The sequence below is a fragment of the Pseudorasbora parva genome, chromosome 13 (genome assembly GCF_024679245.1).
Source record: "Pseudorasbora parva isolate DD20220531a chromosome 13, ASM2467924v1, whole genome shotgun sequence".
Classification (NCBI taxonomy): Eukaryota; Metazoa; Chordata; class Actinopteri; order Cypriniformes; family Gobionidae; genus Pseudorasbora; species Pseudorasbora parva.
Genome location: NC_090184.1, coordinates 2,334,747 through 2,361,071, shown reverse-complemented (window position 1 = coordinate 2,361,071; position 26,325 = coordinate 2,334,747). Strand labels below are relative to the sequence as shown.

Below are 26,325 nucleotides of genomic sequence, written 5' to 3'. Positions count from 1 at the left end.
AGAGAGAGAGAGAGAGAGAGAGAGAGAGAGAGAAAGAGAAAGAGAGAGAGAGTGAGTGTAATATCAGTCTGATACAATCAGAAGTTGATGTATAGTCAGTTTCCAGTTGTTTGGATATTATTACAGCATGTATTATATTTCAAGAAACTGTTTGAGACGGAGCCCACGCACATCTGTCCAGGGGCCTATTGCACAAAACTAGGATAAGGGATTAAGCCGGGATATCTTGGTGATCTTGACATCTGTATGCAAAATTTTGTGCACCGCTGTCATGCAAACGTACCCTGAACACACACACCAAGAACGATAACGATAACGAAAGATAACTGTATATTAGCGGATAAATTAAGCCAGGTTCACCAAGATATCCCGGCTTAATCCCTTATCCTAGTTTTGTGCAATAGGTTCCTGCCCCTGCATGCTGTGTCAAACACACACGTGTGAATATGTAAATGTTTGGTGTGTGTTTGTGATCAGATCCTGACGGGTGAGGACTGGAACACAGTGATGTATGATGGGATCATGGCGTACGGAGGGCCTTCTTCCTCAGGCATGCTCGTCTGCATTTACTTCATCATCCTCTTCATCTGTGGAAACTGTATCTTTCCTTCTGTTCAGCACATTTCTGATAAAACAAGTTTATTTATTTGTTCAAACATACAATTAAAACAGTAATATTGTGAAACACAATCAAAGGGGTGGTTCCGTGGTTTCTTTCTAGGTTTGGTTGTGTTTATGGCGCGCAGTATAACATGTCTTAATGCTTCTTTTTTTATCGCTGTATTTTTCTTTTATTCTCCCTTTATTCCACACTGCTGTCTGTGCTTTGAACGGCTCGTTTGCTTCCTGCTTCTATGAAGCTCCTCCCTCTGAAAAACGCAATGGTCTTAGATTGGTTAGATCATAGACATTATATACGACACCCCATGACGTGCTGGAGCGTGATCCCGCGTCGCCGCCATATTGGTTGGGTCTCTCCACTCAACGCTAGCATTCAGAGTCATTGGAGAGCGAGCAATTATGCCCGTATTTTATGCAGCTTACGGTTGCAATAACGCAATATTGATACCAGATCGCATGGGATTACATTTCACAAGTAAGATTGAACAATAATTTAGGTTATTTTACAATTTATACATCATTATCATTTCATGCTTGTGTCATTTGTGGTGTCTGTAGGCCTATTTTACAAAGTAAGGCTGCAACACATCGCAAAATTAACTACCCTGGAGTTACAGAGTGCAAGCATACGCAAGAAGCTGTGCAAAACTGTTCTTTTTAAAGGATTTCAGCTCCGCAGTCCCAGTTGCAAGCCTGACAGGGTAATGGAAGATGCTGGAATGACCTGGAGTTAGGAAGTTTACTTTAGGCCTTTACAAAAGAATAATTCAGAGCTGGTACAGTATATATGAGCGCTTGTATGTGTTACAGAAGGTGTGTGTGTGTGTGTGAGAGAGAGAGAGAGAAATAAATCTAAGTGAAAAATCAAACTTGTTTCTTTATTAAAATATTAAATTCATAAATTTATACATTTATCAATATGCCTGTGTGAGTGTGTGAGAGAAATACATTCAAATGAACAATCAAACTGGTTTCTATATAAAAAATATATAAAATTCATTAATTTATACATTTATCAATATGTCATAGTCTACCATATGTCTTAGTTAAAGCTCGTAATACAAAGTCTTTCTACATGAAAGCAGAATTGTTCAATGTGTGACAGCGTCCTGTATCATAACTAAGTCTCTGCAGTTTGTAACAAACCAAACCGTGTGAAAATCCGGTAAAAACTCGGGGAGTTATGATCATTGTAGTTGAGAATACATCTTCCTCAGTAGAAAAAAATGCGGGGGGCGGCGCATTGGGGACCCATCCAAGATGGCGCCGCGCTGATACGTCCGCTCCATAGACCGTAAAAAAATATGGACGACTCGACATCATCCGTTTCCGCTTGGCAGATTTGAAGCTTTCAGGCGGCCTGCACGGCGCGGACATCTTGGGACCGAGTCTGCGCAGTAGCGATTTCGGGACCGGAGTTGCGCAGTAGAGCGCAGGAAGTAGAGCAGGAAGTGCAGCTGCGATATCAAAAGCCCGCCCACACTCTCGCAGATGCAGAACAATTAATTATGTTGGTGTGAAATAAACAGTTATGGAAATGTAGAAATTAAAGCTAAAGCTCTAATCTGCTCCCAAAAATTTCGAAAAAAGTCCATTAGTGCCTCAGTGACAACTTCACTCAGAGAAGCCGTCAGTCTTGGCTGTCAATCGTGACGTCACACCCCCCGTTTTTATAGCATCAAATAACTAACTCAAACTAGACTTATTTTTAAAACGAACACCTGAAATGAAATCATCGTGATGATAACTGCCTTCAATGACATAAACTAACTTTGGGGAAAATTTTTTGAAGTGTAATTTTATTATTTAGTTTGTCTCGCGTCCATTAGAAAACACAGAGGGGCGGCTATACTGGGACCGGCCACCGGGTCCGATGGAGGCGCGAAAGCTTCAGTAAATGAGAGGGAGACTGCAGGCTTGGTCTGCTCCAATAGGCAGCGTAAGTCTATGGGGCATCTACGTATATTATGTCTATGGGTTAGATGGCCAAATGTAGTTTCCTGTATTTTTATTGGCTGAAGTGCCAAGCACAGGTTAAGGCCACGCCCCTTCCCATTACGGGCAGAAGTCACATCTGCGGAGACTAGCGAGGGTTTATGATGTCACCAACCCAGGAAGAAGCTCGTTGAAGTCCAAACCGGCCATTTTTGTAGGCAATAAACTGCCGTAACTTTAAAAGACAATATCTCTGTTTGCATTGAACTTTCAGCGCTGTAACTTTGCAGAGACTGTTTATGCTCAAGCAGCGACATCACACACTAACTAAAGTGCATGCAACCACCCCTTTAAATTCAAAATAATAGTCTTCTATTTTTAATGCATTTTAAAATGTAATGTATTCCTGCGATGGCATCATGGAGTCCAGTCGTCAGTGTCACATGATCCGAATCCTCGTATGAGAGTGATTAGTGAAGGATCATGTGACACTGACGATTGGAGTAATGATGATAATTTCAGCTTTGATTACAAGAATACATTACACTTTAAAACTAGAACTTTTTATTTTAAATTGTAATAATATTTTACAATGTTACTGTTTTTTAAAAAATAAATAAATAAAAATAAATAAATAAAAATCTTGCAAATTTTTCCTGATGATTTTTTATTTATTTTTTATTTATTTATTATTTTATTTATCATTTTATTTATTATTATTATTAGTATTATTATGATTTTTTTTTAATTATTATTATTATTTTTATTTTTATTTTATTTATCCACTTACCCACGAGAGCATTGAGGCAGTACCCTTAAAGAGACAACTTTGGACCTTATCTAACCCTAAAATGTGAATGTAAGTACATTAGAGTAATAATATGTACTCTTCAGTTACTATCTCTTAGGGTAAATAAATTGCAAAGATGTCCATTTGAGAGTCCTGTGCCAATGATAAGCTGTTGTACACCTAAAGGTATATTTTTTGCCTATTTAAAGTACACTCAAAAACATATTTTATTTCTATTTTGTTCACTTTATTTTAAGAACTAATCTGGATTTACCACAGTTTGACCAGGTTTATCATTCAAACGTGATTGCTTGATGTTAACTTGGCTTAAAATGCTTACTCTTTGGTTTAACTCAGTGTTTTCACGTTTTTGTTGAACAATGACGCAACGGTTTTAATGGCACAGATGTTTGAAGGAAACTCCTCGAGTACTCAGGACTGCACATCACGTTCAGCGGTCCATTGGATATCTTTGGTTTTATGAATATCGATTCTTTAACACATCTGATCAGACATCTTACTGAACGTCTTCTTGGCCATTGCTGTGGATAACCTGGCAGACGCTGAAAGTCTGAACTCGGCCCAGAAAGAGGAGGAGAAGAGGAACAAGAGGAGGAAGAGCAGGTAACACTCGTCTCTGATGCCCTGAGAAGAGTTCCTTCAGACACTGAGTAATGTCTGCTAACACACACACTGTGGTTTGTGCAGGAGTATGAGTGTATTCAAGAAAGACGGTGACGAGGGAAACGTTAAGGTGGGTGATATTTACATGACATGGCTCCCTGGAATAAGTCATCTGAACAAAATCACTTTGTGTGATCACGAACAGCTGACTTGCTTTTCTTACTTACAAGAATTAGTTTTAGTCTTACCTATCAGTATTTTTGTCTGGTTTCTAGTCCAAACATCTAAAAATTCTTAAAACAAGAAGTATTTACTAGACAAGCAAAAGTAATTGTCTTGTTTTGGGAAAAAATAACTCAAAATGAAGAGAGTTTTTGCTTAAAATAAGATAAATAATCTGCCAATGGGGTGAGAAAAATAATCTTGTTTTCTGTTTGAATTAAGATTATTTTTCTCACCCCATTGGCAGATTATTTATCTTATTTTAAGCAAAAACTCTCTTCATTTTTTGTTATTTTTTTCCCAAAAGAAGACAATCATTTTTATTTGTGTAGTAAATGTTTCTTAATGTAAGAATTTTTAGATATTTTGACTAGAAACAAGACAAACATACTAAGTAAGACATTGTAGTGTAGTGGAGGTGGAGGTACTGTAACGGTTCTGTTTAATTCTGCTCAAGTAAATGTATCTTGATTTAAGAATGTTTAGATATTTGGGCTGGAAAACAAGACAAAAATAATAAGTAAGATTTATTTTTTTTGCTGTGCATTATCACTATTACTGAGGTGCTTTCGTTGCAGACGTCTGGTGATCAGGAGACCGATCAGGATCAGGCCGAGGAAATGACTGACTCCTCAGGTGAACCTCTTATAGTATTTACCCCTCATCACTTGAGCCCCGGTGATGTCAGCTGATCGCTGTGATGTGTGTGTGTGTGTGTGTGTGTGTAGACGAGGATGAGGAAGAAGAGCCCGAGGTGTCATCACGGCCGCGGCCCCAGAGACTGTCAGAGCTGAGCCTCAGAGAAAAGACTCCACCCATCCCAGAGGGAAGCGCCTTCTTCATCCTGAGCAACTCCAACCCGTACGTCACACACACTTCTTTGCAAAGATTTTCCAGTTTTGTTAAAGTGTTAGTTCACTCCAAATGTAAATTGTGTGATTAATTCCTCCTGTGGTTGGCCAGCCGTCAGACCTCCGCTCCTCTTCTCACACAGATGAAGATATTAGTGTTGAAATCCGATGGCTCAGAAAGGCCTTCATTGACACCAATGTCATTTCCTCTCTCAAGACCCATAAAGGCACTAAAGACGTCGTTACAAAGCCCATCTCACTACAGCGGCTCGACAATCATTGATGAAGAGGCCAGAATAGAGTTAGTGCGCAAAAAACACTAAATAACGACTTATATAGTGATGGCCGATTTCAAAACAAAGCTTCGAACCGTTATGAGTCAGTGAATCGATTCATGATTCGAACCGTTATGAGTCAGTGAATCGATTCATGATTCGAACCGTTATGAGTCAGTGAATCAGTTCATGATTCGGATCGTGAGTCAAACTGCTGAAATCATGTGACTCTGGCGATCCGAATCATGAATCGATTCGCTGATTCATAACGGTTCGAAGCTTTGGCCCATCACTATATAAGTTATTTCGTTTTTTTCTCTCCGTTGAACCATTCTTTTGTTGATTTAGATGTGTTTTGGATCATTGTCACGCTGAAAGGTGAAAGTTCTCGTCATTTCTCACTTGAAGCTACAGCAGACGTGAAAATGCAGAAAACAAATACAAAGAGAACAACATTTTGTGCAAGAAGTTTCTTCAGTGGATACAGTGTTTAGCACAATGTTCACGCTGCTCTTTTACATACAATGAAATAGTTAAATTATTTCTGAAATATGGTTAAAGTGTGCCGCTGAATGCACTGACAAGCATTTATGGCAAAACTAAAGAGAAATAGTGTTATTTCTTTTGGCGCTTGTATGTCATGCATTTAAACGTATTTGTAATTACAACTAGCACATTTAAAGTTACCTACAGATTAAAATCAAGTACTTTACATGTGCTTTAGTATGTTAAAAAAAACACATTAAAATAATTATACTTTAAAGCATGACAAAAGATTATTAAAATAATGATTTGAAATAAACCATTTTACAAAGTGCACTTAAAAGTGTCAGTCGTGAAGGTGAACTCTATTTAAGTGCACTTAAGTGCCATTTTATGTGATTAATATTACAAGTATAGTTTTTTTCAATATACTTGAAATGTTTGAACCAGTGTATACACTGCAAAAATGCTTTTCTTACTTAGTATTTTTGTCTTGTTTCTAGTCAAAATATCAAACAATTCTTACATTAAGAAACATTTACTAGACAAGCAAAAGTAATTGTCTTGTTTTGTGAGAAAATAACTCAAAGTGAAGAGAGTTTTTGCTTAAAATAAGATAAATAATCTGCCAATGGGGTGAGAAAAATAATTTTAATTCAAACAGAAAACAAGATTATTTTTCTCACCCCATTGGCAGATTATTTATCTTATTTTAAGCAAAAACTCTCTTCATTTTGAGTTATTTTTTTAACAAAACAAGACAATTACTTTTGCTTGTCTAGTAAATACTTCTTGTTTTAAGAATGTTTAGATGTTTGGACTAGAAACAAGACAAAAATACTAAGTAAGAAAAGCATTTTTTGCAGTGCAAGGCTGAGGATCAGACTGAAGTAATTCTTCTTGACTTCCAGCTCTTCAAATCTGGTGCGTTTATGATACACAGGAGGTTTTTCTGTGTATGCATAGAGTATAGTGCAGCGTACTTGACGACAGCTTTTGCATTGCTGTCCACATTCATTCTCACACACACTCCCGTCCGTCTGACCTCTGTCTGTAACGCAGGATCCGTGTGGCGTGTCATCGGCTCATCAATCATCAGATCTTCACCAACCTCATCCTCATCTTCATCATGCTGAGCTCCGTCTCGCTGGCGGCCGAGGACCCCATCCGTAACTTCTCTGCCAGAAACATCGTAAGACAGACAAGAAAAACACTAACCCCATGACATCTGTTCTTTTTAATAGGATGAAATACACACACTGCAAAAAATGCTCTTCTTATTCAGTGTTTTTGTCTTGTTTCCAGTCCAAATATCTAACAATTCTTCAATCAAGATGCATTTACTAGATCAGTAAAATGACATTTTTTGAAAATAAAATGAAAATGAAGTGAGTTTTTGCTTAAAGCAAAATGATCTGCCAATGGGGTGAGAAAAATAATCTTGTTTCTGATTGAAATCTTGTTTCTTGTTTCCGTCTCAAACAGAAATAAGATTATTTTTCTCACCCCATTGGCAGATCATTTTGCCTGCTTTAAGCAAAAACTCACTTCATTTTGATGTTTTCGCCCAGAAAACAATAAAAAATATCTTATGTAATTTTACTGATCTAGTAAATGCATCTTGATTTAAGAATATTTAGATATTTGGACTGGAAACAAGACAAAAAATCTAAATAAGAAGAGCTTAATATTGTGGAAGTTTTTCTCTAGTTACGCAGCATCAGTTAGATTCATGAAGCTCATTTTCTTCATGATCACATTTGATGGAATAATTATTTCTTGGATCAGGTTTCGATGGTTCACTTAAGATATTTTACTAACTAACTTTCCAACTACATGTCAGCTAACTCTCATTAGAGTATTAGTAGTCTGTTACACTGCAAAAAATGCTCTTCTTATCTAGTATTTTTCTTGTTTCCAGTCCAAATATCGAAATATTCTTAAATCAAAATGCATTTACTAGATTAGTTAAATTACATAAGATAGTTTTGGTAACACTTCATTTTAAGGTTCAGTTATGACATATTAACTGTTTGCTTATGATCATGCATATTACTAGGATATTGTCTGTTTATTAGTACTTATAAAGCACATATTAATGCCTTATTCTGCATGAGCTTATTCTACATCCCTTAATCCGACCCAATAACTAAACTTAAACACTACAAAAACTACCTTACTAACTATTAATAAGCAGTAAAGTAGGAGTTTATTGAGGCAGAAGTCAGATAATAGTGAATATGTGTTCCCCGTACTAAAGTCTTACTGATATTTTTTCTTTTTTTAGCCATCATGGATAATTCATTATAACTATTCATAAATAATTGTAACTAACGTTAAAATGCATTATAATATCTGCAGATTCTGTTTTTTTTTTTATTGCATTATACTTTCTAAAGGTGTGTTTAATGAATACATACAGTCTTGTTCAAAATAATAGCAGTACAATGTGACTAACCAGAATAATCAAGGTTTTTAGTATATTTTTTATTGCTACGTGGCAAACAAGTTACCAGTAGGTTCAGTAGATTGTCAGAAAACAAACGAGACCCAGCATTCATGATATGCACGCTCTTAAGGCTGTGCAATTGGGCAATTAGTTGAAAGGGGTGTGTTCAAAAAAATAGCAGTGTCTACCTTTGACTGTACAAACTCAAAACTATTTTGTACAAACATTTTTTTTTTCTGGGATTTAGCAATCCTGTGAATCACTAAACTAATATTTAGTTGTATGACCACAGTTTTTTAAAACTGCTTGACATCTGTGTGGCATGGAGTCAACCAACTTGTGGCACCTCTCAGCTGTTATTCCACTCCATGATTCTTTAACAACATTCCACAATTCATTCACATTTCTTGGTTTTGCTTCAGAAACAGCATTTTTGATATCACCCCACAAGTTCTCAATTGGATTAAGGTCTGGAGATTGGGCTGGCCACTCCATAACATTAATTTTGTTGGTTTGGAACCAAGACTTTGCCCGTTTACTAGTGTGTTTTGGGTCATTGTCTTGTTGAAACAACCGTTTCAAGGGCATGTCCTCTTCAGCATAGGGCAACATGACCTCTTCAAGTATTTTAACATATGCAAACTGATCCATGATCCCTGGTATGCGATAAATAGGCCCAACACCATAGTAGGAGAAACATGCCCATATCATGATGCTTGCACCTCCATGCTTCACTGTCTTCACTGTGTACTGTGGCTTGAATTCAGAGTTTGGGGGTCGTCTCACAAACTGCCTGTGGCCCTTGGACCCAAAAAGAACAATTTTACTCTCACCAGTCCACAAAATGTTCCTCCATTTCTCTTTAGGCCAGTTGATGTGTTCTTCGGCAAATTGTAACCTCTTCTGCACATGCCTTTTTTTTAACAGAGGGACTTTGCGGGGGATTCTTGAAAATAGATTAGCTTCACACAGACGTCTTCTAACTGTCACAGTACTTACAGGTAACTCCAGACTGTCTTTGATCATCCTGGAGGTGATCATTGGCTGAGCCTTTGCCATTCTGGTTATTCTTCTATCCATTTTGATGGTTTTCTTCCGTTTTCTTCCACGTCTCTCTGGTTTTGCTCTCCATTTTAAGGCATTGGAGATCATTTTAGCTGAACAGCCTATCATTTTTTGCACCTCTTTATAGGTTTTCCCCTCTCTAATCAACTTTTTAATCAAAGTACGCTGTTCTTCTGAACAATGTCTTGAACGACCCATTTTCCTCAGCTTTCAAATGCATGTTCAACAAGTGTTGGCTTCATCCTTAAATAGGGGCCACCTGATTCACACCTGTTTCTTCACAAAATTGATGACCTCAGTGATTGAATGCCACACTGCTATTTTTTTGAACACACCCCTTTCAACTAATTGCCCAATTGCACAGCCTTAAGAGCGTGCATATCATGAATGCTGGGTCTTGTTTGTTTTCTGACAATCTACTGAACCTACTGGTAACTTGTTTGCCACGTAGCAATAAAAAATATACTAAAAACCTTGATTATTCTGGTTAGTCACATTGTACTGCTATTATTTTGAACAAGACTGTACATATTATAATGTATAATCACTGGTTACAATTATTCATGATATCAGGTGCATTATAAGGCATAATAATAATACTTTTAAAATGCATTATACACAAGGGCTTTAAGTAAAGTGTTACCCATACTTTTTTGAATTGGTCTGTTAACTTAAAGGCATTAAAGCTTTGAAACTTCAGGGATTGTGAGGCGCTGTAGAAATCAAAGAGACCTGAACTGACTAGATCTCAATGCGAGTTCTTCATGTGTCGTGTTGCTCTGTGCAGGTTCTGGGTTATTTCGACTACGCCTTCACCGCTATATTTGCAGTGGAGATCTTGTTGAAGGTAAAGACTCCTGTCTTATTTCCATTTGCACGCTATACAACATGATTATAACCAGGGCTTGTCATTAACACCCCCCAGTTGCGTGTGTATTTCAGCGCGTAACACACTCACTCCAACTAGCCAATTTTATTGTAGTCTTCTCAAAAGGCATCTGTTATAATCACTTTGCACATTATAACAACAACAACAACCTTTATTTCTATAGCACATTTAAAAACAACATAAGCTGACCAAAGTGCTTTACACTCTCAACACCACTAATCAAACTTTGACAAAACACTCAGGACAGGACACATCTCCAAATCCCAGCCCTTATGGGCAGTTGTAAGCGATAGAGAAGAGATGCGTTTTCAACAATAGTCTAAACCGTTCTAACGAGTCGCAGGATCTGATATGCAGAGGGAGGCTATTCCAGAGGCGCGGCGCTGCCACAGAGAAAGCACGATCTCCTTTTGACTTCAACCGAGATTTAGGGACACTCAAAAATAGACTCTGTGATGATCGTAAAGATCTAGCTGTGCAACACTGTTTATGTTTATAACCAATCACACGCGATTCTGTTGAGTTTATGAATGCAATGTCTTATAATCATAGTCATTCAGATTAGTCATTGCTGAAACGCTGGTTTTCATCTGATATGACTGGCATTAGGTTGGCTTGACGTTGGTCGTTCGATATTCGTGAATTTAGGGACCGTCTCTAAAGTTATGTACGCCACGTTTCTAACTTCAATAGCATTGGAAGATTGTATAAAACCAACTGTAAAGTGTTCATCTAGGTGTCAGGTATGATGCACACCTTTTAGATGTTTGATATTTAATAAAATAAACAGTCAAATCACATGACAATATGGGTATGTATTTCACTAGGCTACTGTATGGGCTCATACACAAAATATGCTAGATTTAAATATTTCACAGCTGATGATAATAATGCTAGAGTATAAATTATATTTACACCAAAAAATCTTATTTTCTTTTCAGATAAGCAACTGTTAGTGTTTCTCTGTCTCGATTAAGGAGCTTTACACACAACCTTATCAGAGCTAAATAGGCCTATTTCAACAATCACTTTCTGCCAGAAACACTACAGTATTTGTGGTACTTTTTACCTCATATCAGACGAATCTCACCTAGTATTCCCAATGCCATTGCTTCCGTCGAGTGAGGTCAAGATACCAGCGCGATCATAGATATAAATATAGAATCCTCATTAGTGGCTGCACAGATTGGTCAAATGAGGGATCTATGTATATATATCTATGATCATGTCGGTATTTTGACCTTACTCTGTGGAAGTAATGGCATTGGGAATACTATGCAGGGCTCGACATTAACGCTTGTCCGCTTGTCAAAGTGGATTTTTTGAAGGGACAAGTGAAAAAGAATTTTACTTGCCCGACGGACAAGAGCCTGATTAAAACAAAAAATAACTAGTGAATCACCAAAATACAAGAATGGTTGTGCATTAATTTAGTGTAAGTGGCGATCGATAGTGGATAATAATATTAACTGACGATAATAAGGTCGCGCTGATGACGCTCATGCAGCCTCTCGAGGAGAAATTACAACACTGGAGCTTTTAAGCTGTTTCCTGAATACCATTACAACTGAAAATGACACTGATTTCATATGACAGTTTCATAAACAACTAATTAACATTCACTTACATTAACATTCACTTAAAGTCACTTACATTTTAGATGCTATATTGAGTGCTTTCATTCGATTTCAGCAGCGAAAATCGTTCACACACAGCAGAACCGCAACGCGAACAATTCAGCGTTTGAATGAATCGTTTGAATAAACGACTCAAAGGGCCCTATCTTGCACCCAGCGCATTTGACTTTGTACACCGCCGCATGTGTCATTCCTATTTTGCACCCGCGCAAAGCGCGCTTTTCCCTCCACAGAAGCACGTCGCTAAACTAGTGAATGAACTTGCGCTCCCTGGGCGGTTCAGCGCAAAAAACGAGGCGTGTTCCGGCGCAAACAATCCCTGGTGCTATTCTGCTGTTCCGTTAAACAGTTGCGCCACTGACCAGAAAAAACCCCAGTCTAAAGTCAGCGGCGCGCTGCGCGTTGTTCATTATGCTATTTTAAGGGCACATGCTTGACCATAATGTATAGCGTGCACAACGCGCATACACTTCGCTCATGTAATCTACACAGATGCAGCAGTTATTTTTGCAAATCATAAATTGTTACACTAAAAAAATATTAACACGAGATGACGGAAATCATTGTGATGTGCCACGGAGATGTGAAAAAATAGGCATAAACCTAGCTTACAAATTATTCAGGCTAACTGTAGTAATTAAGGATCAGACCTGTTTGCCCAATAGTGGCAAGACATATCTGTATATAAGGACATCTGACAAATTGGTTTGTCTGTCAAGAACCAGGAAAAAAAATCGACTGAAAAACTGAAAAACTGTTTAACCGACGCTATTGTGTGTGGGTTTCTCCCATCCCCATACAACACAACTTCTCTGTCTTTCACTCCCTTACGAAAGGAAAATATATTTACCAATATATTACTTGAAATATATTTTAATATATTGTAAATATATGGAATAATATATTGATGGTATTATAAAATATATTATATATTCATGTAATATATTGCAAAATATACAAATGATTGCCGCTTTCAATATATTGCAATATATTGAAAGATATAAATATTAATTCCCATATATGTGAATATATTGCCTAATGTATTACATGAAATTTTCCAATATACTGCAATATATTTTTGTTTCGTTAGGGCTGCTCTTCAAGAACATCAGTCTCCTCGGCTGTGAACCGCTCCTGGCGTGCGTCTGGTAAATCCGCCATAATAATAGCGATCCATAAGGGAACTTGCGCAGCTGCTTTTAAAGGGAATGCTGGATGACGCTCTGATTGGTTTATTCACGTTACGCCCAAACCACACCTATGAATAATGAAGCTACTTCAGACCAACCCATTTTAGATTTGCGCCGGGCGCAAGAGCCATTTATCCCGCCGGGAAAATAGCAACAGCGCCGAGACCCGCCCACAAAGATACTTGAGCTTCACGCTTTGACACTTGCGTTTCAGATCGTTAAAATAGGGTCCAATGACTCACTCGTTAAGACGGCCACCTGCTGCCACCTACTGGAGGTTTAGTGTCATGTTTAAACATACTTTCCAACATTTCTTATGTGTCTATTCAAAACTACACATCTCAAAACATTATTTAATGCAGTTGTAATTTTTCAGTGTAAATTATTTAACTTTATTGTTAACAGCCCTTATAGTGTCTTAATTTAGTTTAATGTATTGATCAAATTTAACAATATAAAGTTAAACCTGAAGCATAGCCTATATTTAATAAGATTAGGGGGGAAATGCCCTTTAATAAAAGGTAAAAATATCACAAATTTGAAATGATTCAATAAAAAAATTACAATTCACAAGTATGCAGATTTAAATATGTCAAAGCTGATTGAAAACTGGCGAGAATATTGCTTCAGAATAAATTATAGTTACAACACACACACACAAAATTAAAAAAACATCGAACTGTTTTCCGGACATGCAAATTTTTTACTCGGACAAGTGAATGAACGATTTTCGAGCACACGAACATGCTTCATGTCAAGCCCTGATATGGATGCGTATGTCTGTGTGTTTTTTACTCTTATAGAAATACACCCCATTGACACGCATTATACGAGCAACGGTTGAGTTAAAAATCTTCATTTGTGTTCTCCTGAAGAAACAAACACACCTACATCTCGGACGCCCGGGGGGTCAGCAGATAAACATCAGGCTCATTTTTGGGTGAACTATCCCTTTAAGATCGATCTCAAGACTTGAGTACTACAACACTAATATAGACAACAGCAAAATTGTGGCCAGTGACACAGTGGCCGGTGAGCAAAAAAGTTAATGTCAAGCCCTAATTATAAACCTCTTACCTACTCCATCTTATGCCGATTATGTGTGAAATGAAATGTGTTATTGCTAGAATTGTAGATCTGGTGTTTGTGTTCATCAGATGACCGCGTTTGGTGCGTTCCTTCATAAAGGAGCTTTCTGCAGAAATTACTTTAATCTGCTGGATCTGCTGGTGGTTGGAGTCTCTCTCGTTTCCTTCGGCATACAGTACGTTCATGTCCCGGTTATTTCCTCCAGCGTGTCTGAAGTCAGTCTCATGTTGCTGTGTGCGTTTTGTCTGCAGATCGTCTGCCATTTCCGTGGTGAAGATCTTAAGGATCCTGCGTGTGCTGCGACCTCTGAGAGCCATCAACAGAGCCAAAGGACTCAAAGTCAGGCACTTTTATCTCTCTGTGACACAAGCGTAATGTGAAGCTCATCAGATATATAACTGTGTGAAGGGTAATACTGTGTACAGACGTGAGCGCCTCAAAACGCAAACGGAAGCCATTATAATCACTGATAATGTCTAATGCCGGTTTCCGATGTACTCCGAGCGCTTGTGCTATTTCTGACAGGAAGAACAATTGGATTTGCAAGGGTGACTTTGTCACAAGCAGTGTTGTCACGGTGTTTAAACTATTTTGAAACGTTGTTACAATTCCTTTTAGGCTTTAATGTAAATGTGCACTGTTTTAATTTTGGCATAGGAACAACATGTCCTCCAACCAATACGCCTATATAGGTCGTGTGTCACTTCCTTGAAATACGACACATAGGAGCGTTTACTGAAGTTGCGCCCCTATCGACAATATTGTAATTGATTAAGTACGACCCATAGGAGCGTTTACTAAAGTTGTGCCCCTATCGACAATATTTTAACTCATGAAATACGACCCATAGGAGCGTTTACTAAAGTTGTGCTACTATCGACAATATTTTAACTCATGAAATATGACCCATAAGAGCGTTTACTAAAGTTGTGGCCCTATCAACAATATTTTAACTCATGAAATACGACCCATAGGAGCGTTTACTAAAGTTGTGGCCCTATCTGCAATATTTTAACTCATGAAATACGACCCATAAGAGCGTTTACTAAAGTTGTGGCCCTATCGACAATATTTTAACTCATGAAATACGACCCATAGGAGCGTTTACCAAAGTTGTGCTCCTATCGACAATATTTTAACTCATGAAATACGACCCATAGGAGCGTTTACTAAAGTTGTGCTCCTATCGACAATATTTTAACTCATGAAATACGACCCATAGGAGCGTTTACTAAAGTTGTGCTCCTATCGACAATATTTTAACTCATGAAATACGACCCATAGGAGCGTTTACTAAAGTTGTGCTCCTATCGACAATATTTTAACTCATGAAATACGACACATAGGAGCGTTTACTAAAGTTGTGCTCCTATCGACAATATTTTAACTCATGAAATACGACACATAGGAGCGTTTACTAAAGTTGCGCCCCTATCGGCAATATTTTAACTCATGAAATACGACACATAGGAGCGTTTACTAAAGTTGCGCCCCTATCGACAATATTGTAATTGATTAAGTACGACCCATAGGAGTGTTTACTAAAGTTGTGCCCCTATTGACAGCAGGTCACTTTCATTTTAAAGCATTTTTCCCTTTTAACTGCGTAATATTTCAGGTTTTGCATAGCTCAGTTGGTAAAGCATTGCACTATACAACAACATGTGATCATACGATCGTGAGTTCAATCCCAGAGAACACGTGCTCATGAAGTGTGTATGCACTATTAATCACTGGGTAGGTTTAGGAATGGGGTGGGTGTAGTTGTAAATTAAAAACAATATTTTTGCTAAATGGAAATATGACAAATGGTGGTAAAAATTCAACACATTGCGTTAAAATGAACACGCATTTTGATTAGTAACGACAGTCATACATCATTTCATGACGTCACGTAACAGGACACTGTCAGTATTTTTTCGACGTTTTTTATATTTAAAACGTAAATAAAGGTGCTTGAAGGACGACCTGTAGAGTCATATTTTTTTGGAGGACAGGTTGCATAGGAAATATGTCTTAGCGCCCCCTATCGTAACACATGGACGTGTTTTTGCAAGCTATTTTAATTGTAAAATGCATAAATAAACAAAACATAACATCTCTCTCTCTCTCTCTCTCTCTCTCTCTCTCTCTCTCTCTCTCTCTCTCTCTCTCTCTCTCTCTCTCTCTCTCTCTCTCTCTCTCTCTCTCTCTCTGTGGATGTAGCATGTGGTTCAGTGTGTGTTTGTGGCCATCAGGACGATTGGGAACATAATGATCGTCACCACACTTCTTCAGTTCATGTTCGCCTGCATCGGTGTGCAGTTATTCAAGGTGCCCCAGCAAATACTTTCACATCAGAGCAAGATTTCATATTTTGCATATTTTCTGCATTACGTGATGAAAATATTTGTCCTCAGGGGAAGTTCTACCGCTGTAGCGATGATGCAAAGTCCAGTCCAGAGGAATGCAAGTGAGTGAATGAAGCGTGTGTGTGTATGTGTGTGTGCGCATTTGTGTGTGTGTATGTGTGTGTGTGTACACTGTTTAATAATAGGCCAGAGGAGAACTGGTACTCAGACTGAGTCTGGTTTCTCCAAAGGTTTATTGAGTTTTGGTTCCTTTGGTCGGCCTTGGCTTGCTCAGTTGGGGAGACTACAATTATGATTCAAGTTATTCAACTTAATATACAAATAAAAAGTATTTATTTGGCCATATTTAATTCTATAAACTATCCAAATCAAACTAGCCAAATCAAATTATACTGCAATATTGTCCTGTTTGACACTGTCAAGCTGCTTTGAAACAATCGTCATTGTAAAAGCGCTATATAAATAAACTTGATTGATAGATTGATTGTGTGAATCAGATCCATCATCTTTTTGTCTTTCCAGGGGAACGTATATTGTGTACAGTATCGGTGAGACGGCACTGCCGCAAATGCGTGAGAGGATCTGGTACAACAGTGACTTTAACTTTGATAATGTGCTGATGGCTATGATGGCCCTCTTCACCGTCTCTACGTTTGAAGGCTGGCCAGCGTAAGACACACACGCACGCACGCACGCAGACACACACACACACACACACACACACACACACACACACACACACACACACACACACACACACACACACACACACACACACACACACACACACACACACACACACACACACACTCTGATGTGTTCATTGTCAAATAACGCTTTCAGTGATTCATTGGAAGGACTTTTGGGCGGTTTTGATGACAGTCTGGGTTCTAAGGCAAAACCAGAATAAACTACAGTGTGTGATGCCAAAACATGCCAGTAACGAAGGGCATTGAGATATTCTGTCTCCTGCAGGCTGCTGTACAAGGCCATCGACTCAAGCAAGGAAAACATTGGCCCCATTTACAACTACCGCGTGGAGATCTCCATCTTCTTCATCATCTACATCATCATCATCGCTTTCTTCATGATGAACATTTTTGTAGGTTTTGTCATCGTCACATTTCAGGAGCAGGGCGAGAAGGAATACAAGAACTGTGAGCTGGACAAGAACCAGGTCTGAAAGTCCACACAGCACTACTGTGATCCAGTGTTAGGGTTGCCGAGTCAGCGTTTTTCCTCAGAATTGGGCTATTTTTAATCTGTTGCCATGGGTTGATATTAAAGGTTTATTTGACTTAAATGTTTGTGATGAGAGATTTTACACATTTTACATTCTAACAATGATACAACTTTTGCTAGATGTTACACTATATTGCCAAAAGTATTGGGACGCCCCTCCAGATCCCTGAGTTCAGGTGTTCAGTCCCTTCATGGCCACAGGTGTATAACTCAAGCTCTAGGCCTGCAGACGCCTCTACACACATTAGTGAAAGAATGGGTCGCTCTCAGGAGCTCAGTGAACTCAAGCGTGGGGCCGTGATAGGCTGACACCTGTGCAATAAGTCCATTCCTGACATTTCCTCACTACTAAATGTTCCACGCTCAACTGTTAGTGGGATTATAACAAAGAGGAAGCGATTGAGAACAACAGCAACTCAGCCACGAAGTGTTAAATCCCAGAGCGGGGTCAGCGCATGCTGAGGGTCACAGTGCTAGAAGTCGCCAACTTTCTGCAGAGCCAGTAGCTACAGACATCCAAACTTCTGTAGCCTTCAGATGAGCTCAAGAACAGCAGAGAGAGCTTCATGGAATGGGTTTCCATGGCCGAGCAGCTCATCCAAGCCTTACATCACCAAGAGCAATGCAAAGCGTGGGATGCAGTGGAGTAAAGCAGCCGCCAGAGACTGGGTTTGGCGGTCACCAGGAGAACGGGACTTGCCTGACTGCATTGTGCTGAGTGTAAAGTTATGTGGAGGGGGGATTATGGGGTGGGGTTGGTTTTCAGGGGTTGGGCTTGGCCCATTAGTTCCAGTAAAAGGAACTCTGAATGCTTCAGCATACCAAGACATTTTGGACAATTTCACGCTCCAAAATTTGTGGGAACATTTCGGGGACGGCCCCTTCTTGTCCCAGCATGACTGCGCTCCAGTGCACAAAGTGTCGGTCCATAAAGACATGGATGAGGAGTTTGGTGTGGAGGAACTTGACTGGCCTGCACAGAGTCCTGAGCTCATCCCGATAGAACAGCTTTGGGATGAATTAGAGCGGAGACTGAGAGCCAGGCCTTCTCGTCCAACATCAGTGCCTGACCTCACAAATGAGCTTCTAGAAGAATGGGCAAAAATCCCCATAAACACACTCCTAAACCTTGAGGAAAGCCTTCCCAGAAGAGCTGAAGCTGTTAGAGCTGCACAGGGTGGGCCGACTGCATATTAAACCCCACAGATTAACAATGGGATGGCATTAAAGCTCATGAGCATGTGAAGGTAGGCGTCACAAAGCTTTTGGCAATATAGTGTATTTTATGAAATATTGAGTTTCTTTATGAAAACAGACTGTGTTTATGATTACTACTATTGTGATTTTCGATTTGGGATTGGGTTATTGGGCTAGTTTTGTCACGCAGACTTGGCAACCCTCTCCAGTGTGGATATGAATGACAGATGAGGCTGTGAGTCTGATTGTGTGTGTGTGTCTTGACAGCGCCAGTGTGTGGAGTACGCTCTGAAAGCCCGTCCACTGAGGAGATACATCCCGAAAAACCCCTACCAGTATAAGTTCTGGTATGTGGTGAACTCCACCGGCTTTGAGTATGTCATGTTTGTGCTCATCGTCCTCAACACGCTGTGTCTGGCGGTTCAGGTGAGAACAGCACTGAGACACAAACCCCTTCAGAGAATATGGAACAGATGTCCTTACACTACAGTGTTTTACAATCGCTTTTTTTAAATACTTGGATCACTTTAAATCACAGCGAACATTCAGATCTGTGTTTTAATCCAGAGAGAGCCGTTGTCATGTATATAAAACAGCTTCACAAAGCTTCACAGTCTTTTCAAGACTTCAGATTATCACAGAAGAACTGGATGAAAGTTTATTGTTCAGATATAAACACTGATGTCTACGTAAGTGATGATAATAATAGAGCAAATCACCTTTAGAAAGAAACTTGAGGGTTCAAATAAAGATTGTATCAGTTACATCATTACACCAGTAGGTGGAGACAAGTGAAATATGTGTCATTGAATCCTGCATTCAAAAAAAATAATTCACCCAATAATGAAATGAAGGAAGTCTTTATGAATGATCACAAATTCACATAAAAACAGCTGGTCGGAAACAGCTATTAGTAATAATAGTGCAAGGTTGACTTTTGCCAGTTAGGGAACGACCACCTTCTTAATATTGTGTTGCTTCCCCTTTTGCTGCCGAAACAGCCCTAACCCGTCTCTGATGGACTCCACTAGACCCCTGAAGGTGTGCTGTGGTATCTGGCACCAAGATATTAGCAGCAGATCCTTTAAGTCCTGTAAGTTGTGAGGTGGGGCCTCCATGGATCGGACTTGTTTGTTCGGCTCATCCCACAGATGCTCGATTGGATTGAGATCTGGGGAATCTGGAGGCCGAGTCGACGCCTCAAACTGGTTGTTGTGCTCCTCAAACCATTCCTGAAGCATTTGTGCTTTGTGTCAGGAGCATTATCCTGCTGGAAGAGCCACAGCCACCAGAATACCGTTTCCATGAAAGGCTGAAGATGGTCTCAGCAATGCTTAGGTAGGTGGAGCGCGTCAAAGTAACATCCACATGGATGGAGGACCCAAGGTTTCCCAGCAGAACATTGGCCAAAGCATCACACTGCCTCCGCCGGCTCGCCTTCTTCCCATAGTGCATCCTGGGGCCATGAGTTCCCCAGGTAAGCCACACACACACACACCCGGCCATCCACGTGATGTAGAAGAACACGTGATTCCTCAGACCAGGCCACCTTCTTCCATTGCTCCGTGGTCCAGTTCTGATGCTCACGTGCCCCTGTTGGTGCTTTCGGCGGGGTCAGGGGTCAGCATGGGCACCCTGACTGGTCTGCGGCTATGCCGCCCCATACGCAACAAACTGAGCTGCTCTGTGTATTCTGACAGCTTTCTATCAGAACCAGCATTAACTTCTGGAGCAGTTTGAGCTCCAGTAGCTCGTCTGTTTGATCGGACCCCACAGGCCAGCCTTCGCTCCCCACGTGCATCAATGAGCCTTGGCCGCCCATGACCCTGTGGCCGGTTCTCCACTGGTCCTTCCTTGGAGCACTTTTGATAGATACTGACCACTGCAGACCGGGAACAGCCCACAAGAGCTGCAGTTTTGGAGATGCTCTGACCCAGTCGTCTAGCCGTCACAATCTGGCCAAACTCGCTCAAATCCTTACGCTTGCCCATTTCTCCTGCTTCACACACATCAACTCTGAGGACTAAATGTTCACTTGCTGCCTAATATATCCCACCCACTAACAGGAGCCGTGATGAAGAGATCATCAGTGTTATTCACTTCACCTGTTATAATGTTATGCCTGATCGGTGTATATTGTCTGTTTTGAATTCTGGAGGCTCAGTTTTAAGGCTTGCATTGTAATCCACATAAAATGATGATCATTCTGAATTTTCTATGTATTATACACAGCATCACGGCCAGTCACGTCTTTTCAATTATGCGATGGACGCTTTGAACATGGTGTTCACGGGGGTCTTCGCAGTTGAAATGATTCTCAAACTGGTTGCCTTCAAACCCAAGGTACGTCTTTCTGTAGTCTCAGTGTAAAGCAGAGCGCTTGTGCCCCTGTCCCGTGATGTTTAACCCTTCTGCTCTCCTGTCCTCCCCGCTGGTGTCTGTCTGATTAGGGTTATTGTGTGGATCCCTGGAATGGGTTTGATGCACTGGTGGTGATTGGCAGCGTAGTAGACATCGTTCTGAGTCAGGTAGACGCCCGTCTCTCCTCTCGCCTGTCTGACCCTCACTCTCAGTTCCTCTGCTAGTTGGCATTTGTGTATGCTTAGTTGGTCAATCGTCCATCAGTGTTCTGTGTTTATAGAACATGCTTTAACCAGAAATTAAGACATGGCCAAATAATAATTAAAATATGCCAGGTCAGAAGACATTGAATGTTATTATGCAGATAAATATTTGTGCTCACTAATAAATAACATGGGACAATTACCTGTCAATAATATGCCATATTTGTCCCCCAAATCATCCTATCAATGGGTGCGTTTACATGCACGTTTTTAAGCTGATTATGCTTAATAGGCCGACAATGAACATGGTTGTGTAAACGCGGTAACCCATTTTCTTTTATCGGAGTAAGCTCATAAACGGCCTAAGCATAAACCGGTCGACACAGGGAGTTTTTTGCCTCTTACCCTGATTTTGCGCGTCATGTAAACGCATTAACCTGCTTTCTGTCGGCTTATTGAAGTGCGCATGTGTGATAGCTGACAAAAACACAAACTTAGAGCAGATTTAAACGCATCCAGACAGAGCGAGCGTTTTACATGAAATAAGGACATATATCACAAACGCAGACTCTTGTAAGACCCAGAGCATTGTAAAGATGTGTTCTCATCTCAGTCAGCAGAAGTAGAAGAGGTTCAGTCTAAACGCTGCATCTGGAACTGATGAGAGATAATATGAGCTGTAAATCTCCCGCTGACTCACGAAAAACTCAGATACGGACATTATTATTTTTGATGTCAGTAAAAGGAAATAACCCGGTTTATTAATAAAGTCATGTAAACGCGGTTTACTTGCGTTGTCAGTTTAATGGTTTGCATGTAAACACACTCATTGAAGACTTATAGGAGCTTTAAGTTTTTTTTTTTTTGCATTGTGGCATTATTTTCATGACAATTTAACCCCCAAAATTCTCATTATTGTAATGCAGAAAAATGTAATTGCTAGAAAAAATACCACTTTTAAATGCACTTTGTTTACAGTATTTAATAAATACCCAAAATGCCTAGCTGATGTTGTTGTTGTAGGATGTGTCTCAATCCGCTCCCTAGTTTCAGTCCACTGGTTAGGGAGTCTCTGAAAATGTCACAATAAATGCGAACATTGGTTTCATAATATAGTCACGAACAGGAAATGTCATCATAGAAATGGAGGATGAAGACATGATGGCATTTCATGACTTTTTACAGTTGTGGTATGATAAAGACGTGTGATAAATGTAACAAGCCCAGCAGTGTCCCAATGTTGAGTGGCTCAAGTCCACTAGCATGGGACTTGAATTAGTGTTCACTATACTCTGATTGCCATTATGAGGATGTAGGGAGTGGAATGAGACACAGAAACAGTGTTTTGCTCTTTCTGTGTGCGGCTGCAGCATCATAACTGTGATTTTTCTTCTGTCTTTTTCTTCCCTCTTTCTGTTCCTTTGTCAATCAAACTCTTTTCCTCTCCCATCTCTCTGTTTCGCTGGGTGTCCGCAGCACTATTTTGCCGATGCATGGAACACATTTGATGCCTTAATTGTTGTTGGTAGCATCGTTGACATTGCGATCACAGAGATCAATGTAAGTAAACACGTGATCCAGGCCCAGCGCTGTGTTCTCTTGTCTCTGTCTGTTTCTGTTCTGGTGTTTTCCCATCTTACTACTGATATCAGGATGTACTCATATTATTTGATCTGTTTAGTGTGCCAAAGATGCTTAAATGTTCAACTCATTTTTGTATACAGTAACTTATAAGAAGTTGTTAGTTTGGATAAATCATTAAAGTAATGGAAAAACATATTGCCATGACATATTGATCATATCATTTTTACACTGTTTTTATGTGTTTTAAATTTTTTAAGTTTTCCCATTGAGGGCCGAATGAGTTCAAAAGGAAACACAAATACAAAGTTCTGTCATGAAACTCTAGATGGTGCAGTCTGATCCTTAAATCAATCTGCTTTCAATCACATCATTCACTCATCAGGCACTGATTGGTTCCTGTTTTATCATTAGCCAATATCAACAGCACTAACAGCAGCAGCAATAACAGCAGCAGCAGCAGCAGCAGAAATAACAGCAGCAGCAATAACAGCAGTAACAGCAGCAGCAATAACAGCAGCAGCAACAACAGCAGGAACAGCAGCAGCAATAACAGCAGCAGCAATAACAACAGCAGCAGCAATAACAGCAGTAACAGCAGTAACAGCAGCAGCAATAACAGCAGTAACAGCAGCAGCAATAACAGCAGTAACAGCAGCAGCAATAACAGCAGCAGCAACAACAGCAGTAACAGCAGCAGCAATAACAGCAGTAACAGCAGCAGCAATAACAGCAGCAGCAATAACAGCAGCAGCAATAACAGCAGCAGCAATAACAGCAGCAGCAATAACAACAGCAGTAACAGCAGCAGCAATAACAGCAGCAGCAATAACAGCAGTAACAGCAGCAGCAATAACAACAGTAACAGCAGCAGCAATAACAGTAGTGACAGCAGCAGCAATAACAGCAGTAATAGCAGCAGCAATAACAGCAGCAGCAACAACAGCAGTAACAGCAGCAGCAATAACAGCAGTAACAGCAGTAACAGCAGCAGCAATAACAACAGTAACAGCAGCAGCAATAACAGCAGCAGCAACAACAGCAGTAACAGCAGCAGCAATAACAGCAGTAACAGCAGCAGCAATAACAGCAATAACAGCAGCAGCAACAACAGCAGTAACAGCAGCAGCAATAACAGCAGTAACAGCAGCAGCAATAACAGCAGTAACAGCAGCAGCAATAACAGCAATAACAGCAGCAGCAATAACATCAGTAACAGCAGCAGCAAAAACAGCAGCAGCAATAACAGCAGCAACAATAACAGCAGTAGCAGCAATAATAGCAGCAGCAATAACAGCAGCAGCAAAAACAGTAACAGCAGCAGCAATAACAGCAGCAACAGCAGCAGCAATAACAGCAGCAGCAACAACAGCAGTAACAGCAGCAGCAATAACAGCAGTAACAGCAGCAGCAATAACAGCAGCAGCAATAACAGCAGCAGCAGCAATAACAGCAGTAACAGCAGCAGCAACAACAGCAGTAACAGCAGCAGCAATAACAGCAGCAGCAATAACAGCAGTAACAGCAGCAGGAATAACAGCAGTAACAGCAGTAACAGCAGCAGCAATAACAGCAGCAGCAACAACAGCAGTAACAGCAGCAGCAATAACAGTAGTAACAGCAGCAGCAATAACAGCAGTAACAGCAGCAGCAGCAAAAACAGCAGCAGCAATAACAGCAGCAACAATAACAGCAGCAGCAGCAATAACAGCAGTAACAGCAGTAGCAGCAATAATAGCAGCAGCAATAACAGCAGCAGCAATAACAGCAGTAACAGCAGCAGCAATAACATCAGTAATAGCAGCAGCAATAACAGCAGCAGCAACAACAGCAGTAACAGCAGCAGCAATAACAGCAGTAACAGCAGCAGCAATAACAGCAGTAACAGCAGCAGCAATAACAGCAGCAGCAATAACAGCAGTAACAGCAGCAGCAATAACAGCAGCAGCAACAACAGCAGTAACAGCAGCAGCAATCACAGTAGTAACAGCAGCAGCAATAACAGCAGCAACAACAGCAGTAACAGCAGCAGCAATAACAGCAATAACAGCAGCAGCAATAACAGCAGTAACAGCAGCAGCAAAAACAGCAGCAGCAATAACATCAGTAATAGCAGCAGCAATAACAGCAGCAGCAACAACAGCAGTAACAGCAGCAGCAATAACAGCAGCAATACAGCAGCAGCAATAACAGTAACAGCAGCAGCAATAACAGCAGCAGCAAAAACAGTAACAGCAGCAGCAATAATAGCAGCAGCAGCAATAACAGTAGCAATACAGCAGCAGCAATAATAGCAGCAGCAATAACAGCAGCAGCAATAACAGCAGCAGCAACAACAGCAGTAACAGCAATGGCAATAACAGCAGCAGCAAAAACAGCAGTAACAGCAGTAGCAGCAATAACAGCAGCAGCAAAAACAGCAGCAGCAATAACAGCAGCAGCAATAACAGCAGTAGCAGCAATAACAACAGCAGCAGCAATAACAGCAGCAGTAATAACAGCAGCAGCAATAACAGCAGTGGCAGCAATAACAGCAGCAGCAGCAGCAGCAATAACAGCAGCAGCAGCAATAACAGCAGCAGCAATAACAGCAGCAGCAGTAACAGCAGCAGCAATAACAGCAGCAACAATAACAGCAGCAGCAATAACAGCAGTAACAGCAGTAGCAGCAATAATAGCAGCAGCAATAACAGCAGTAACAGCAGCAGCAATAACAGCAGCAGCAGCAGCAATAACAGCAGCAGCAGCAATAACAGCAGCAGCAGCAGCAATAACAGCAGCAGCAATAACAGCAGCAGCAAAAACAGCAGCAGCAATAGCAGCAGCAACAATAACAGCAGCAGCAATAACAGCAGTAACAGCAGTAGCAGCAATAATAGCAGCAGCAATAACAGCAGCAGCAAAAACAGTAACAGCAGCAGCAGCAATAACAGCAGTAACAGCAGCAGCAATAATAGCAGCAGCTGCAATAACAGCAGCAATACAGCAGCAGCAAAAACAGTAACATCAGCAGCAGCAGTAATAACAGCAGCAGCAAAAACAGTAACAGCAGCAGCAATAATAGCAGCAGCTGCAATAACAGCAGCAATACAGCAGCAGCAATTCAGCAGCAGCAATAATATCTTAGTATAGCAGATCAATCCTGTCGTCCAAACATATTAACATGATCATATCCATGACCTTGCCACAGACTCCGAGAGTTGTCATGACAGAACTGTACTTGATCATGAGAAAGCTCAATAATTCAGGCATGAGTTTCACATCTGAATG

General features: G+C 40.3%; 1 protein-coding gene across 10 annotated transcripts in view; it reads left to right on the top strand.

Annotated features, from left to right (window-relative positions):
- Window positions 1-26,325, top strand: part of cacna1db (calcium channel, voltage-dependent, L type, alpha 1D subunit, b) — a 122,782-nt gene that overhangs the window by 63,070 nt on the left and 33,387 nt on the right. For 9 of the 10 annotated variants that reach the window (XM_067412953.1, XM_067412947.1, XM_067412952.1 and 6 more), the window contains 17 exons: window positions 478-598; window positions 3,859-3,970; window positions 4,055-4,100; window positions 4,771-4,828; window positions 4,921-5,053; window positions 6,864-6,993; window positions 10,103-10,162; window positions 14,189-14,295; window positions 14,372-14,459; window positions 16,326-16,433; window positions 16,520-16,572; window positions 16,994-17,140; window positions 17,447-17,648; window positions 19,178-19,336; window positions 21,143-21,253; window positions 21,361-21,438; window positions 22,951-23,034. In XM_067412953.1, the coding sequence (XP_067269054.1) occupies window positions 478-598; window positions 3,859-3,970; window positions 4,055-4,100; window positions 4,771-4,828; window positions 4,921-5,053; window positions 6,864-6,993; window positions 10,103-10,162; window positions 14,189-14,295; window positions 14,372-14,459; window positions 16,326-16,433; window positions 16,520-16,572; window positions 16,994-17,140; window positions 17,447-17,648; window positions 19,178-19,336; window positions 21,143-21,253; window positions 21,361-21,438; window positions 22,951-23,034 (1,797 nt within the window). The remainder of the gene's footprint in view (window positions 1-477; window positions 599-3,858; window positions 3,971-4,054; window positions 4,101-4,770; window positions 4,829-4,920; window positions 5,054-6,863; window positions 6,994-10,102; window positions 10,163-14,188; window positions 14,296-14,371; window positions 14,460-16,325; window positions 16,434-16,519; window positions 16,573-16,993; window positions 17,141-17,446; window positions 17,649-19,177; window positions 19,337-21,142; window positions 21,254-21,360; window positions 21,439-22,950; window positions 23,035-26,325) is intronic. The other variant, XM_067412951.1, reaches the window with a different exon arrangement.